The sequence below is a fragment of the Dunckerocampus dactyliophorus genome, chromosome 18 (assembly GCF_027744805.1).
Source record: "Dunckerocampus dactyliophorus isolate RoL2022-P2 chromosome 18, RoL_Ddac_1.1, whole genome shotgun sequence".
Taxonomy (NCBI): Eukaryota; Metazoa; Chordata; class Actinopteri; order Syngnathiformes; family Syngnathidae; genus Dunckerocampus; species Dunckerocampus dactyliophorus.
In genome coordinates, this window is record NC_072836.1 from 18,576,043 (window position 1) to 18,593,757 (window position 17,715).

General features: G+C 40.5%; 1 protein-coding gene across 3 annotated transcripts in view; it reads left to right on the forward strand.

Moving 5' to 3' along the window:
* LOC129171784 (myosin-10) overlaps nt 1–17,715 on the forward strand; it is a 54,082-nt gene that overhangs the window by 20,583 nt on the left and 15,784 nt on the right. For 2 of the 3 annotated variants that reach the window (XM_054760786.1, XM_054760787.1), the window contains exons 4-14: nt 7,225–7,252; nt 8,754–8,856; nt 9,627–9,656; nt 12,799–12,891; nt 14,416–14,479; nt 15,182–15,280; nt 15,427–15,570; nt 15,687–15,782; nt 16,272–16,390; nt 17,217–17,369; nt 17,472–17,645. In XM_054760786.1, the coding sequence (XP_054616761.1) occupies nt 7,225–7,252; nt 8,754–8,856; nt 9,627–9,656; nt 12,799–12,891; nt 14,416–14,479; nt 15,182–15,280; nt 15,427–15,570; nt 15,687–15,782; nt 16,272–16,390; nt 17,217–17,369; nt 17,472–17,645 (1,103 nt within the window). The remainder of the gene's footprint in view (nt 1–7,224; nt 7,253–8,753; nt 8,857–9,626; nt 9,657–12,798; nt 12,892–14,415; nt 14,480–15,181; nt 15,281–15,426; nt 15,571–15,686; nt 15,783–16,271; nt 16,391–17,216; nt 17,370–17,471; nt 17,646–17,715) is intronic. The other variant, XM_054760788.1, reaches the window with a different exon arrangement.

Consider the following 17,715-nt stretch of genomic DNA (forward strand, 5'->3'; position numbering starts at 1 on the left):
ACCTAGGACCTAACCGAATCAATTTTTCCCATAAGAGATAATGTGACTCTTGTTAATCCGTTCCAGAAAGCCTAAAATGTTAACACAAAACACCTTTTTATAGTTTTGCATGCAGAAAATAATTAGAAATACAGCAATACAGTAAATACATAGAAACCATGAATGAAAGGGAACATTTAAGGTTACGTCCCTTTTATTGAAGCGCATCATATTGTACGCTAACTGGAAAATGTATGCAAACCCAGGCAAAATTTTGCGTTAACCCAAAAAAACACGCTAACTTGGGTGTAGGCTAACTGAGGTTCTGTACTCCACTGTTTTGATGTGGCTTCACAAAAGTTTGGAAGTTCAAAGTGACAGTTATATACGGCAGGTACCCACAAACCACAACACTTCCTGGATCCCACTTTGTTTGCTGCTTCTACAGCCTGGGAATGTTGAATGAACTCTATCTTACACACACACACGCACACACAGAAACACTATTTAAGTCTGGATCTGTTCTATTGAAAAATACATGAATCTTGATGGGCTTAAATGAGGAATATGTGAGTGGCAACAAGTGTGCAACTGTGGTTAAACGTCAGCTGACGTCTCTAATAGAGATGAGTACCGTAGTGTGAGTGGTGAGGATTTCTTAAGTGTGTGAAGTGGTTGCCGCGGTACCAGATCTTTCATTGCATTCAGTTGCGTTTTACGACTTCTTTTATGAAGCAAATGGTGAGCTTCAGCTGCAGCGTGGAAGAAATGTGTTACATCCACACAATTGTAAGGACGCCAAAGGGTAAAAAAACAATCATGTTTTTAAGCCAGCAATCAATAATACTTCAATATCGTGTTTGTGTGTTTTATATTGGAAAGTTGTGGGTTGTACTTAGGTTGAACCGCACTCCATTGCAGAGAACCATTTTTTGGTAAATGGATAAGAGCCGAAGAGTGTTTTCGTCTTTTAGTATGTTAAGGAAAGTGGGAACATTTTTGTGGCAGTTGCGGTTTTAAAACATACCCCAGATTTTTTTATATATATTCTCTTATTATCGTAGTGAAGAGTGGTGCTGAAGCTGCACGAGGTTACACAAGCTTGATAAATGGGGGTTATGGAAATAATTTAGACTTGGGTTGAGATGGAGAGAGAGCAGGAATGCTCTGGAATGTGGAGAATTAGGGTTTGTTTAATCCTCTTGGGGGGGATAAATTATTTGCAGCAAAAGGAACCCTGCTGTGCAAGACACATTGGAGGAAAGTGACGTTCATGCTGAGTTTGGCTATTTTACACGCACAAACAACACAAATGAAAAACGTACTTAATATGCATTTATTCAAATGAGACATTTGGCCACCTGTGCTAACTAGGAACCTTTACATTACTATCCTATTGCAACAGATGCTACCTTTATACTTCGCTGCAACGTCTTCCTTGAATTCAATAGTGGTTCTCACTTTCTTTATCAAAGTGCTGGCGCTTGCAATTTTTTTGGTTAAAATGGTGGGTTATTTTGCAACCGTCATAAAAAAAGAAAAATAAAAATCACACAGAGCACTCAGAAATACATAGTGCACTTGAACACCTCATTATTGAGTGGAAGAAACAGAGTCGTTAATCGTTTTATGGACAAATAAACCATCCACACACACACACATAATACAAATTATTAAAGGATTCCCTGGCCCGAATCTGTTTTGGCCGTACAAAAACAGAGACATATTCTTGGCAATAGTCAAAAATGTATCATATATAAAACTGGGGCGTACAAAAACCGAGGTTCCACAGTATTTGGCATGTAGATAGAATTCCCTAATAGTCAACTGTGGTTAAATGATAAATGACTGTGCTGACTGTCTTGGTTCCATTATTTCCACGTATGCGTTTACATTATCAAGGAGTGGCTGTGGCATGTTACAGTGCAGGTACACGTTCTGATGAGGTGATGAAATGTAAAACATCTGTCCTTGTGGAAAAGTGATTACGCGGCACGAAGGCACTACTCTATTTTTTTTTTTTTTTTTTTAGTGCGCCGTAGTGGTTTGACTGATCTGGCTTCGCACCGTGCGTGCAGGCTTTATATTGGGAGGGGAAAAAAGAGGGAAATGAGAGCAATAGTGAGAAAAGCGAAGCACAAAGGAGAGAGATTTAGTAAGGCAGTAATGAGCTTCTGGAAGGGAAGAAAATGTCCCGTGTGATGAACGCTCACCATGCTCCTGTGGCTGTAAATATGACCTTGAATTGTTGCCAAGTAGGCCAAGGTGGCCACTTGGACAAGATTGATGCTCAGCTTTTTTAGTTTACGTTTTGTTTTTTCAGTTTTATCAATGATGGTTTCATGAAATGCAGACTTTGCATCGTGTCATCATGTTAACGAGGGAGCTGACCCACCGTCCTGTCCCCATCTATGGTCGTGGGTAGTGACCGAAAGGACAAGATCGTGAGTACAAGCGATCGAAATTAGTTTCCTTTGAGAGATAGAGCTAGAATGAGAAGCTCTGTCATCCGAGAGGACTCTGCATTGAGAGGAGCCCGATAAGTGCCCCCTAGGAGAGGTGTTCAGGTCACATCCAACCGGCAGGAGGCCTGTCAGAAGACCTAGGACACGTTGGAGAGACTATGTCTCTCAACTGGCCTGGGAAAGGCCTCTGGATCCTCCGGGAGGAGCTGGACAAAGCAGCTGGGGAGGGGAAGTCTGGACGTCTCTGCTTAGGCTGCTGCCCCTGCAAACTGACCCCGGATAAGCGGAAGAAGATGGATAGGTGGATGGGATGATGAAAGGTAATAACTTAAAAAAAAAAAAAAAATCCCAGGTGATCCTGGGTGAAAGGAATGATAGCCTATTACTGAAAGATGGTGGATGCCTGCAAGGGCAAGGTCAAATGAGATTGGGCATCAGAGCTTAACAGGAGACATAGCAGACTGCAGAGCCAATGGGGCTTCAGAGGCTTTGTGGGTACAAGCTCCCAAAATGTGTTTTCTACGTAGGGTGGCCTGGATCTCCCTTAGAGATGGGGTGAGAATCTCTCTCATCTGGAAGGAGCTCGGAGTCGAGTTGCCTCACATTCGCATTGAGAGGAGCCAGAAAAGATGGCTTGGCCATCTGATCAGGATGCCTCTCTGGGGAGGTGTTCAGGGCACATCCATCCAACAGGAGACCTTGAGGAATACCCAGGACACGTTGGAGGGAGTATGTCTCTCAACTGGTCGGAAAAGTCCTCGAGATCCCCCGCGAGAAGCTAGACGACGGGAAGTGTGCGATTCTCTGCTTAGGCTGCTGCCCCCGCAACCCAACCACGGATAAGCAGAAGAAGACTGATGAATGGATGGGTTGATGAGCTTGTTCATTTCCTGCTTCTACTAATGGTTTACCCGTGCATGGGGTTCTGCGGGTACTCCGGCTTCCTCCCACATCCCAAAAACATGATAATTGAAGACTCTAAATTGTCCATAGGTGTGAATGTGAGTGTGAATGGCGACCAGTCCAGAATGTAACAAGTCAACTGGGATAGGCTCCAACTCACCCATGACCCTAATGAGGACAATCTGCGAACAAAAGATGAAAATGTGTCCTGTGGAGAGGATTTGTGTACCAGGAAAGACGTCCCTGTCGCATGGTCTTCATTAATGCTCTTGTGGAGCTAGATGTGCGTTGACCCCAGTGGAAAGACGACCAATGATGCTTAGCGTGGAAATGCACAAAATCATTATTTAGAACAGATTTGTTTCTCATTTTTTGCGGATTGGTATCGGGTGTTGATTTGTGCGCTATGATGTCATGCAAACCAGTTCCCTCTTTAATCATTCAAAGCTGGTTGATGTGGCTCTGTTTCGTGTGTGCGTGTGTGCGTGTGTGCGTGTGTGTGTGTGTGTGTGTCTGTCTCGCTTGGTTTCTACATAACAGAGCTGTTGCGTGCCTGAGTCCCAGGGGACTGAGCAGGACTGGTATACGGCCTTATAGCTGCAACCGATAAATATCAGGTTTGTGCAAATTCAGCTGTGGAATGCAGACTGGACGAGCAATCAAACTTTGTTGATGTGAGCACTAAAGGGAAATACGACCAGTCATAGCAAGTAGGTCATTCATCTTTCCCACCATCCAACACAAAACCAATGTCGATTGTTTTATATGTTCACTCATACGTGCATTATATTAGCATACATTACTTCAATCTCAGCCCACACGCACGTCCAGACAATCGGTTTAGTCCAAGGACAACAGGTCATTTCTTTGGTGAAAGATGACGCTAACAATCGTTTGAGCCATGTGTGAAAACTGACCCAAGGGAACAAGGTGTGACTTTAAGAGCTTGTAACTCAGCTCTTCATCTCTTGCTGGCTTAAAACATCATGGATGAGGAGCTCAAGCATAAGCTCCAGTTTTCCCAATCCTTTTCTGCCTGTTCAGCAAGTGTGACCTCATTTGTACTTGATTTGTAAAAGCCAGCTACTGCAACAGTGCCTTGGATGGTGAGAGATGCTAAACGCGGCGTATGTGCCAGTATATAGTAAAAGGAACGTAGAGGTGTTGCTGACTTTATCTTCCAGGAAATGAAAAAGATCCTCACTTCCTGCCACAAAAATTCCAGCAGACATTTAAGGGAGCAGGACGGGGGAAAAAAACACTCTAAATCCACAAAGGTTCTTTATGGAGGAATTAAGCATGTAACCTCTTGCAACCTCAACTGGCACCTTTTGTGGATAAATATACTTAATTCATCTCTTCAGGGAAAGGAATGAATTATGATTGAAGCCTTTTGCATGCACCAGAGTTCAACTCGAACTTCTGTAGAAGAAAAATAGAACTTTTGACAGTCCAAATATGAAGTACGATACTCCATGATTAAGACTCTCTGAGGATGGAGTCAGCCTGCACAGCGAGTCTGACAGTATTACCCAACAATTAAGGTTAAAATCTCACATACCAAAACCTCATCTGGGTTACAAGTTTATATTGGAACCAAGAGGAGACTGGCTACATTTCAGTGCCTATTTTATTCCTATGGAGCTAAATCTGTGTCGCTGAAAGCAGTTCCCTTTTTCAAAAACATCTGCTTGACATGTAATCATTGGAATTTTGGCTGTAGAAACTTCACTGAAAGTACTTGGCTAAAGCAAAGTGGAACATTAGATCACAGTCTTGTCAGCTTTTGAAGGCCTGATGAAAATTCTATACTGCGGAAACATCCCATTCATTTTACATCTCATAAGAGCATTACTTCATGCGCTCAAGCTCAGTTGGGTACATCGTTGGCCCAGTGGAACGGTCTTGGCTGACAAATTGTTGTTCCTTTCTTATTGTATGGCTTTAGTCCTTGAAAACTGTCACTGCGTTACATGAGGTTTTTATCATCTGGTGCTGTTTTAAGCGAGAAAAAGAGTAAAAAGTGGGTTGGTGAGTGCTTATGCCTGGTTCGGTTTTGGTTATGGATACAATGAAGGTACTTACTTTGCACAGGGATATCATTAAATGAAGTTGTGTTGGGGATGCGCTTTTTTTTTTTTGTTGATCATTGAGCACTTTAAGTGTGTTTGTAAAAAAAGTGACACTACAGTAAATATGCCTCAAGATTTTGTTTGGACTTTTAACCGCCCACTCCCGTGTTTGAAAAGACAGCTTGTTCTCTATAAGAATACAAGTGTATATACAGTGGAACCTCGGTTAGCATGTATTTTGGAATTTTACGGCAAAAGTTTGACTCTTTGACTCTTGATCTATCTATCTATCTATCTATCTATCTATCTATCTATCTATCTATCTATCTATCTATCTATCTATCTATCTATCTATCTATCTATCTATCTATCTATCTATCTATCTATCTATCTATCAAAACAAAACAAAACAAAACAAAACAAAACAAAACAAAACAAAACAAAACAAAACAAAACAAAACAAAACAAAACAAAACAAAACAAAACAAAACAAAACAAAACAAAACAAAACAAAACAAAACAAAACGTCCTTGTTAGCAGCCTATTAGTTTGCGACCACAAAGAAGCAGGAACTGAAATTCAGCTCTGTCGCCCGTCTATGAAGTCAACAGTGGTTGACTCCGTAGTTCTTTGCTAACTAACACAGTTACACCACAAGTCCCACAAAAAAAAAAACACGATTTTACGGTTTACTAGTTATAGTTTTCCATGCATCAAACAATTCTAGATGCATATAAATGTCGAATGAAAGGGCTAAATGAACATTTGAGGTTACTTTTACCTTGAAAATGTGGTTATTGCCAACGAGATCAACATGGACACCACCTTGGTGTGATTATTGTTATTTCTTGAATTAAATTGTGTTTCTCAACTTCTTTATCAAAATGCTGGCACTCGCATCTTTCTTTGGCTCCATTTTGGGTTAGTTTACCGTCGTGATAAAAGGAAAAGCAGACCTGAGGTGAGAAACACTACTGAATTCAAGAAATAACTCATGGCAAAACACAAAGGTGGTGTCCGTGTTGAACTCGCTGCCGCATCGTGTTTTTGGCAACAATCAAGTCTTCAGTGAAGGTAAAAGTGACCTTAAATGTTCATTTATCCCTTCCATTCATCATTTATATGTATTTATATGCATTTCAATTGTTTTTTGAATGTTAAACTGTAATTATAAAACTATAAAAACATGTTGTGTGTTTTCATTTTTGGCTTTCTGGAACGAATTAATTGGATTTACAATATTTCTTATGGGAAAAATGTATTCGGTTGGAGTACATTTCAGGTAGAGTCGGACCTACTGGAATGGGTGAATGACGCTAACCAAAGTTCCACTGTATAGTACAACATTTGTGGTCATCCAATTCTAAATAAACAAGATTTGTCCGAAGCATAGAGTATTATTAAGACTGCAGTCTGTTGCCTGAAAACGGGTCATTTCCCACCAGGTTCTGCCCTTTGTACACAGCAGGAAGGGTTAGAGTTTGCACCCCTCAGTGGGCAAAGCTAATCCTGTCATCTGGACTTGGGTCAGTGTTGTGCTGTCGTGAAAGGTGAAAGACCTTTTCGTTACTGGTCTGTGTCAATTAATGGCCATGACACAGCATGACTTTTCAGGCTAACCCGTACACTGTTTTGACGTGCCTTTGGGATCCACATGTTCATGAAACCTTAATAATAAAGATTTTCAGAAGGTTTTCTGCATCGAACATCTTATAAAAATGCATGCAGGTCACTTTCTGGCTTGTGACGAAGGGTAAAAATGTGGAAAGACGGTGACTATTGCTATTCTTTTTATGTCTCAACAGATCGTGAGGACCAATCAATCCTTTGCACGTGAGTATTGTGCCTCTTCCTATCTATCATTAACATTGTTATAAAAGCTCCTTACAAAGAATTTTGTTGGCCACAATCACTTCCTTCTCATCTTTCATCATCATTCGCTCACCCTGAGGTGGCTGACCAGTAGCCTTCATGGTGTCGTTAGGTTTGAAGATTACTGCAAATCATTTCTTGTGGCAGTGTGGTAAGCCACCCAGTTATGTGTGGGGTTTGGTGCCCTGCCCCATCCTCTATGAAAGACTCATTTATTTCTCTTTGGTTTTAGTTTACATTGCTGGGCATCCAAGAGTTATTGATATATTACAGCCTGAAAACTCCCGCCTCGTTACTGCCATTGGACTGTACTGGCAGTACTCGCTGTTTCATAATCATTGATTGCATCGATTAATTGTGAATATCAGTGACCGACTACAGATTTCCTAAAAAAAATATATATACTGTATAATACAATGATAAAAAGCTGAAATGTGAGCGGTGTACTCACTGTACATTTTAATACACCAACAAGAATCCTGTTTTGGTTGAGTACAAATGTATTGTTCTCCTTTATTTACTCTTGATACCATTTCTCTGTGGTATGGATATTCTGTCTGGCTGCCGATCTGTTCTCATATAGATGATGAAACAGGATGTAATCATCTAATGATAGTCACATCCAGGAGTTAAATGGGAGGTTAGTTAAATGTTAGACGGCAGTAAATCAAAGCTTTAGCTACCCAGTCATGATATCAGCCACTGCGACGGTTGATTTACAGCCCAGATGGTTGGCTGATACAAAATAGAAACATAGTATTGACAATGTGCTGAATGCTTCCTCGTGTCTGTTGGCTGTGATGTATGCACCAAACATCACAACAGGGAGCGGCTCTTGAAACGAAGAACTTGTAGAATGTCTCACTTGGAAGTTATGGATACTGTTTGGGGGACAACAAGTGGTGACGTTGTGTGTCAGGCAGCCATTAAAAAAAAGACACCTACATGTGAGTAGTAAAAAGACCAGTTCTGATAGGGAACATATTTTCTCTCCTGTAAAACGATGAAGCCAAACTGGGATGTGTTGACCTACATTGCTATGTCTGTATCGCCTTTAATGCATCTGAACTGCACAGAAGCTAATAGCCAGTTTGAGTTAAGCCACTGGTATGTTGCCGCATGTAGAACTGCTGGACTGCTTTCTGTTTTGGCCCTGGTTTTCCAGGCCCTGGGACCTGGCTGTGGGAAGTGTGGATGGTGCTCCCTCAACACAGCTATCATTAGAGACTGGCCTGAAAGTACAGCCTTGGAGACTTTGGAGACAGGCCCACAAAACCACATGGTGGTCCAGTAAACCATATACACAGATGCATGAATATATCGAGAACAACAACGCAGTGGTTGTATTTGTCCCTCCCTCTTTCATTTCATCACACGATCGGAAACCCATTCTGACTTGCATGTTTTGTCAGTGCCTTTGTTAAATGTGAGTATCCACATTGTCCAACTGCTTTATTTTCAGAGGCGAATCAGGTGCTGGCAAGACCGAGAACACAAAGAAGGTGATCCAGTACCTGGCCCACGTTGCCTCCTCACACAAAGGACGCAAGGACCACAACATTCCTGTAAGAGACATCCCCTTCCTCTTCTCTCTTCCTGAATCCTCCATCCTCTCTCCTTAACCCAAAAATGGAATGGTTTTGTTGATATCTGTGAATCACCTCATTAAAATGTACAGTTGATCCCCGCACATTCGCGATTCACAAAATAATAATTAAAAAAAAATTAGATTAAAAGAAACATTTAGATTTTTTTCCCTCCAAAAATAGTGCCTTTTCCACATAAAACATACCTCATACGCTTCTATACCGTGACTCTGTTTCCAACAGTTCATCGATCATCGTAAATGATTAATTCCTTAAATTTTACACTTTAATAGGTGTGTGAGGCATATTAAAGGAGGAGTGTTCTGGAGCTGAATCTAATCTAATAATTACACTTAAAAGTCACTCTTATTGTAAATGTTGATCCAAAATCGGGGGCGACCGTCAAGGTCAAGTGAGCAGGAGAGTTTGGAGGTGTGTCGATGATAGGCATTTCTATGGGCGTCTCAATTACTCGCAGATATTCGCCATTCGCTGATGTTCCCGGGGATCCACTGTATTATTATGTCACTCTAGTTCAACCTCCAGTGTGCAGCTTAGTATGGCTGTTTTGCTGAATTGGAATTACACATTAATCAACAGCTAACTCAATAGATTTGTATTTAGTCTGTTCCTGCTTCATTCCATGCAATCTTGCGTGCTGCGCCAAGTGTTTATGGGGGGGCTCGGCTTGTGTCTGACATAAGCGCTTCAGATATTAACACTTGCATTTGTTTATCCATAACAAACAGCCAGAATCTCCCAAAGCATTCAAGCTACAGGCAAGTGCATCTCCTGCAATCTCAGTGTGTGTTATCATTTGTGTGTGTGGGTGTGTGTGTGTGTGTTTGCATGCCCTTATCTGCAAATATCCACTGCTTCCACGATGACTTTGGACGATGAATCGAAGCTTCGTTCTTTATGAGGTATTTGTGCTGGCGCAAACTCCTCACGGGATTATGTGAAGTCCAGTAAATCTGCCAGGCGGATGAAATTAGTTGCTTTTATTTGATCAGAAAATAGTTTTAGTAGAAGCAGAAACACATGTCAAATGCACTTAAATATGTCACTTTACTGTGTTTGCTATATTGCAATTCAAGTGTCTGTTAATCTAACTAAAATTAGTCTCTGCTTTGTCTGCCAAACTTCTTCTTGCATATTTTAGTGGGACAAAATCGGGTACTATAACCTACAATTAGTGTACAATTTAAAAAAAACAAAAAAAAAACTGATTTGATTAGATTTTGGATATTGTAATGCATGCATGGTAGCTATTAGTGATGTAACTTGGTAAGCAGCTCACCTTTTATTCATGATCTTTGCTGTTTTATAGACTTTTATAGTTATGCAGAACTACCTGTTTTACTGTGCATATGACAATAAAAAAACCTCTTGAATCTTACTGCACAGCCAATAAATAAACAATATATAGATTATAGATATATATGTAGATTTAGATATGCATATTTTGTTCAAGAAATAACTTTTGCATTACTGACATCCTTGATATGACCTTGCATCCTAAAAGCAACATCCATAACTGTGAAGGCAAAGGGATTCTGCAGCTCTCAAGAACCAAAGAATAGCCAAATGTTGGTTTAATATGCTGTGATTCAGTAGCTGTGAGTGAGTATCTGTAAACTTGGGGCCTCAGCGTTCCCCCAGGCCCCCATCAGTCTGACCTCCATAATACTGCGCTCCTTCTGCAGCACATTATGGCTGCCTCTGAGCAAAGGCCAGAGGAATGTGGACACAGGGATTGAGGGAGAGCACGGTAGGGGGAAAGGGGTTTATAGGGGGACAAAACATGAGGTAGTGGAGAAACACACCAGACCAATTGGGAATGTCTGTCTATTTTGAAGTTGTAGGGACGTGACAGAAGACAGATAGATAGAAAGGATCATATTAGTATTTGTTATGGTTCTTCTTCAGTGGTTTTCCTTATGACAAGTTCACCTCTTTGCCACAAGGGCACTCATCTGACCATTTTCTTGAGTTGAACAGATAGTATTATGTTTGACTGTGATCCACTCAAAAGTACATACAGGTGGTCCTCGTTTTACGGCGTTCAGAGTTTCGCCGTTTCGTGTTTATGCACACACTATTACTATTATTAATATACAAAATGAAAAAGCGAGCTACTTACGTGCGCCCGGTGGAATAACACGTAGGTGGACGATTACGTCATAAGGGACTCGTCTGGTGGCAGCACGTGAAAGTGAAATTCGACATTGTAAGTTGCTCAGTGGAGAAATCAACCACCGCGTTCCATGCCCGGTCCAAGCTGCTGAAGCGCGGCGACCATCGTGAAGAATAACGATGGTATCTTTCAACATGTGTGTGCTCCTATGAAATGGACAGTGATAACAACATAAGCGGTGAAGTGTAGCAACTTCCTCCTCCCAATAAGCTTCTCTCTCATTTCATTTAACAACCCCCAGTGTGCAAGACAACACAGCGATAAAAGTAAGGAATTGTTCTTTTTTATTGAATTATTGTATTTAGTGGTTTTTATGTTTTATTTTATGTGTCTTTCATGTGTTCTGTGTGAGTGACTTAGTAATTCATTTAGGTATTAGGTATAAAAGCCGACTTATACCAAAACTCGCCGTATGTCACGGTCTAGGAGCGGAACACGTACGTAATCCGAGGACCACTTGTATTCCTTATTTATTGGTTCTCACCACTGGAACCTGGGGGCGTTGGATTCATAGTCTTCCGTCCGCTGCGTTTTTCCGCCACAGAGATTTTGTATTTAGATTGCGTGTTCAACATTTATGCAAAATCGACAGTATTTCTTCGACTTTCATGAATTTATGACATTTTTCTCATATATTAAATGGCATTCAAATATCAGCAGATTCTTCAATACTGCAGGTTAATAAATTAGTATTAACTCTCTTTTATCAGCAGTGTTTTTCTCTAGCGCTCAGAAAAGACTTCATTTGTGGCTTTCTAGTATTTCTACATTGTTATTTTCATGGCATGTTTTTTCTGCATCAGTCCCAATCAGCATGATAGATTCAATTCAAGGCAAATTACATAAAGATATAAAAGATCCGAGCTTTCCTGCTATACGTGCTATGGTGCTACAGTGTGTGTACACATGATCTAATACTATATGCTGCACTGTTTTATGCTACACACATCACCATCACCGGAATGTGGAGGCTAAAGGGAAGAAAGTTGTCGGTCATCAGCTCAAACTAGTATGTGTTGAAATACATTTTTTGTGGTGTCCTGGATGTTTGGATGTCCTGGCCCCCTTAACTTGTAGAGTTAAAAAAACAACAAACTTGTAGAGTTCCCTTGACAAAAATCACATGGTGTCGACTAAAGGAAAGCAAGCAGGGCCAGTGGCTGCTCTCTTAGAAAGAACTCGTTTTGCGATATCAGCAAAATATGGTGCAGTAATATGTAACTTGTTTGTTGTTATAGCCTCCTAGCATTTCCTCCCATAATGCTTTTGAGGGGTTTTAATTTTTTATCCATTTTTCCTGCTATATTGCTGACCTCCCAGCCCCATAAGAATGCCAAGCGCAGAGGTCTTGAATCCTATTCAGATGCTGTGGTTAACCTCCTTAAGGATTTTTGATTACACTGATTTTAATTTTTTTTTTATTATTCCAAATGTATTTATATTTCAAATGTTGCATGCGTTTTAAGTATAAATCCAGCCATTAAAGGTGTCTCTCATAATTAACCATCTATTCTGTAACTGTTACTCATACCTTCCTTTGTACTTACACACTTTCTTTCAAGTGTTTCTGCTTTAGAGAAAACGTCAGTGTTGATTTCTTGTTATTGTTTGCTCAAGGCATCATCTAGGTCTCTCTCTCTCTCTCTCTCTCTCTCTCTCTCTCTCTCTCTCTCTCTCCCTTTCTCTCTCTCTTTCTCTCTCTCTTTCTCTCTCCCTCCCTGCAGGGCGAGTTGGAACGCCAGCTCCTTCAAGCCAACCCTATCCTAGAGTCGTTTGGTAATGCCAAGACGGTGAAAAATGACAACTCATCTCGCTTTGTGAGTTGACACACATGCACGGACGATCTTGATTTTCATTTCAGCACATGTATGTTTAAAATTCCGAGGTGAATATTTACACAGCTCCGCATGATCTATGAGTCTAGTTTACATTTGCTCTAACAGATGTATACAGTGGAATGTATACCTTCCATATGTTGGACTTTCCAGTGCTTTAGTCTACAATTTTTGAGATAAATAATGGAATGGTGAAAAATTCAGTTAATTTTCCCGATTTAAGGTAAAAAAAAAAAAAAAAAAGTAGTTTTTTTTCCCCCTCCAAAAATAGGCCGATTTACCCGCAGAAAACACATCTCATTCACCATAAGTTGAATAATAATAATTTATAAATACATTAGAAAACCCACAGTTTTTACATGATTATGTCTGTATTCTTCATTGATAATGGGGTTTTTTTTCGCCAAGCGTTGAGATTTAGCTACAGTATTTGTTGGGTGGTCCATGAACGCAGCATAGTTGTGTGCTGTGGGCCTAAAGTTTGTTTGGCTACAGAGCCACTAGCTGTGACCGTCAATCCAGCCTCCAAACATGCATCGGAATGAACACAAGTTTAAATTTATTATCGTATATTGTAATTACAACAGGCAAGCAGTATGGATTATGAATACGCGGCTTGGAGAAACGCCTTCTCTAGCCTGTCAGCCCGACGACACTGTGATTTCAATTCCATCTGTTCATTGATCATCTTACATTACCACTTATTAGTTATCGTTGCATTTAATAAGTGTGTGAGGCATATTTAGGGCTTAAACCTACATTGTGTCACGAGTGAACATTGGCAATTGAAAAGAGAAGGGGTGAGGGTTCAGGGGCTGAATCAAATCTAATAAGTACACAAGTTACTTTTATTGAAAATGTTGATCTGACATCAGAGTAGAACATCAACGTGAAGCTGAACGTGAAGGGATGAAGGAGGCTGTGTGGAAAAATAGACATTTTTATTGGCGTCTCATTTACTTGCAGTTTTTTGCCATTTGCGCTTTGCTAACCCCTCTTTGAAAAGCAGGGATCTACTCTATACAGTATAGGGATTATAATTGCTTTCTCTTTGTTTTGACATGTTCACATACTACAGCAAACAATGCACTAAATGATTTATCATCACGTAGATGATTTCCCCATACACTCATGTCATATTATAAAGATACGGTATTACTCAGGCAGCGTATAAATGATGTGCCGTTTGTAAATGCAACCACCACTGTGCTGTAATCCTCCTCAAGCCCTTATGAATCACTGTGTGTGTCTGTGATGGAAAGCAAGGATGAGCAGTAGCTACACATGCACACGCAGTACTGTCAGAAAAACCACAGACATGCCTGACATTTTTTCCTGGCCTGCTATTGTGGCTTTTCCCAATATAGACATTTTGTTCTTCATTGCATCTGTCATTTGCAGGAACCTACACAGAGAGTTTAAATAGCAGCCTCAAGTGGCGGTTGAAGAAGTAAATACAGATGCAGCAAATGATTTTAACATTAATAATTATCTTCTCTCCTGCAGGGCAAGTTCATCAGAATCAATTTTGATGTCGCGGGCTACATTGTCGGGGCCAACATTGAAACCTGTATCCTGAATACTGAAAGGGAGATTGAAGATGAATGTCAAGAAGCCACTGAGCTTTTCTAGCTCTCCCCACAAGCCAAGCTTCCATTAAAACTTGATTCCGGTTGTTTATTCTCTTGCAATAATGGGTATGACTCCAGGGTTAAAACGGCTGCAAGTTTAGAGGGGAATTTGTGAGGAGATTCCATTCTTCAAGTAACCCATCTCACCTGTGAAATGAGAAAATGAATACAGTAATGCCTTGTTTATCGCGGTTAATCGGTTCCAGACCCGACAGAAATAAGTGTATTTCTGCAAAGTAGGATTCCTTATTGATAAAAAGGATATTTTTGTAGTTATAGCATGGAAAACTTGTTCACGACCTTCTAAATATGATTTTTAACATCAGAGCCATCTAGACATGACATAACTTTGAATGTCTTTGAATGTGTCTTCTGAATGCCTTATATTTGTATTTGTATTTATATTTTTACTTCAATTAACCATTTTTATGCTTGAAAATGCTTATTAGGCAAAAATATTTGCTTAAATATTGAGTTTTTGACTAAGAATAGGCCATATTCAACCACAAAACATTATATTTTCCACTCATGAGTGAGTGAAGCTGTGAAATTCGAAGGGTAATGTGGCAAGGGATTACTGTATTTTGTTCCAACCTAGACAAAATCAGTTGTTACTGTCAGTTCTTAACATTTACTGTCAGACCTTTTGGAAAAGTCACGGGCTATCAGGCAGGCCAAAGATGAGAGGACTTTCCACATTTTCTACCGTCTGCTGGCAGGAGCCGGGGAGCATCTTAGAAGTAAGTTTTGAAACTGCAACCAAACTGTAGTCTGTCATTGTGTTTCGCTCCAAATGCTCTAAAGCTGTCTAAAATACCCCCCCCCCCCCCCCCCCCACCCCCACCCCCAAAAAGAAAACATAAAAGTAATCTGTCTCTCCCTACAGCGGACCTTCTCCTGGAAGGCTTTAACAACTACCGTTTCCTGTCAAATGGCAACATTCCTATCCCTGGCCAACAGGACAAAGACAATTTCCAAGAGACACTGGAGGCCATGCACATCATGAGCTTCTCCCACGATGAGATCGTCTGTAAGCAATGGTTCCTCATGTGTCCTTGGGTTTTGTGCACTGCCGCTCAGCTTCTCTTTCCATACATTTCTCTTAACCCTGGAGATGATAGAAGTGTTTTCCTTATTCACCGTCAGGCATGTTGAAGGTGGTCTCAGCCGTGCTGCAATTTGGCAACATTGTCTTCAAGAAAGAGAGGAACACTGATCAGGCCTCCATGCCTGAGAATACAGGTGAGATTCCAGGGTCTAATAAAACACACACACTCTCACACAATTATATCATCACTCATGTCTGTAATGATTCACCAATGTAGAAAATGAGTTGGCTGTGTCCCCTCAGCTTTCACCACAACAGGTGGTACAAACCATCTTGCTCATATCCACATAATGCACGCTCAGACTAGTTCCCCACTGAATGTGTGCATTCTTTATGAGAAACACTGTTGTTAGATTGTCTGCTTGGTATTTGAACATGTGATGTTCTGATCAGTTCTCCAGAACTGTCGACAAGCCACATTTGTGTCAGCATGATTCAATATTTCTGAACAATTCAGACACTTCATATTTAATGATTTGATGCCTCATGAGGAATGCTTTGGACTGCCTTTTGATTAGAGGATTACAATAAATGGAGTATTGTTATTAAACCACTGATGTGCAGTTTGCAATTATATTGTGCAATATGTTCAAACTTCCTGCTTTGTTGCTGTTTTCTTTCAGCCGCACAGAAGCTTTGCCATCTGCTTGGAATGAACGTTATGGAGTTCACAAGAGCTATCCTAACTCCAAGGATAAAAGTAGGACGAGACTACGTGCAGAAAGCACAGACTAAGGAACAGGCGAGTTGGCATTAATGACAAATTAGTTGATCTACATTAAAATTGCGTGTTTTTTTTTGTTTTACTGTGGTCCATGTATGCTGTACATTTTACCTGTAATATCATGTAATTATAAATTATTAACCAAGTAGGGTGAATGAGATGTGTTTTCTGCCAAAAAAAAAAAAGATTTTATCAGAACAAAAAATGTAAAACAAAAGGTGTTTGTATGTATTGTAAATTCCCATTTTTTGCTGCGGGCTACGTTTTGGGGCCACCGGCGAATGGCGGAAAAACTGATACATCCATAACACTGTCTATTTTTGACACATGGCTCACAGTGTAGAAGTTAAATATAAATTTCACTTTTGCGGCTCACAGCAACTATGGTGCATTCAAGGACCGCCAAACAAAGTGTGAAATTTCACCCTTGATGAAAAAACATTATCAGTGAAGCATAAAGACAAACATGCATGTATGCTGTACATTTTAGGTCAAGGGTGCTCACACTTTTTCAGCCTGCGAGCTACTTTTAAAATGACCAAGTCCCAAAGATCTACCTCCTACTATAAATATAAAAAATATATCTTTACTGTCTTTATAAATATGGGTATGTATGTATATCGGGGTGCACTCACTTTTTCAGCATGCAGGTTATAAGTCGACATTGTCTATCTCTTCCTATAAAACATATACTGTAAAATCATGTAAAAAAGAAAAAGTAATAACAAAAGTAATTTTTTCGACCAAAAATGTGCAAATTTGCTGGGCTGTGAAAGCTGGATCGTGAATGAAGTTAATATTCATCTTTCAGTGATGAATTTTGTATATTTGTCCTATGGCACAGGCTGACTTTGCCGTGGAAGCCCTGGCCAAAGCTACATATGAGCGACTGTTTCGCTGGCTGGTTCATCGTATCAACAAGGCCCTGGACAGGACTAAGCGGCAGGGAGCGTCTTTTATTGGCATTCTGGATATTGCTGGTTTTGAGATTTTTGAGGTGCCAGTTCATCTCTTGAATACACAATGATTTTTTTTAGAACACACCATTCTCTTCTGGCATTCTCACTTACTGGACTTCTTCCCCATGGTTCATTTAAAGCTGAACTCATTTGAGCAGTTGTGCATCAACTACACCAACGAGAAGCTGCAGCAGCTCTTCAACCACACCATGTTCATCCTGGAGCAGGAGGAGTACCAAAGGGAGGGCATCGAGTGGAGTTTCATCGACTTTGGTCTCGACCTGCAGCCTTGCATAGACCTCATTGAGAGGCCGGTTGGTGCTCTCCTTGTTTGTATGCATGAAACGTTTGTGCTTATTTCTTTTACAACATGCTCTGTCATGC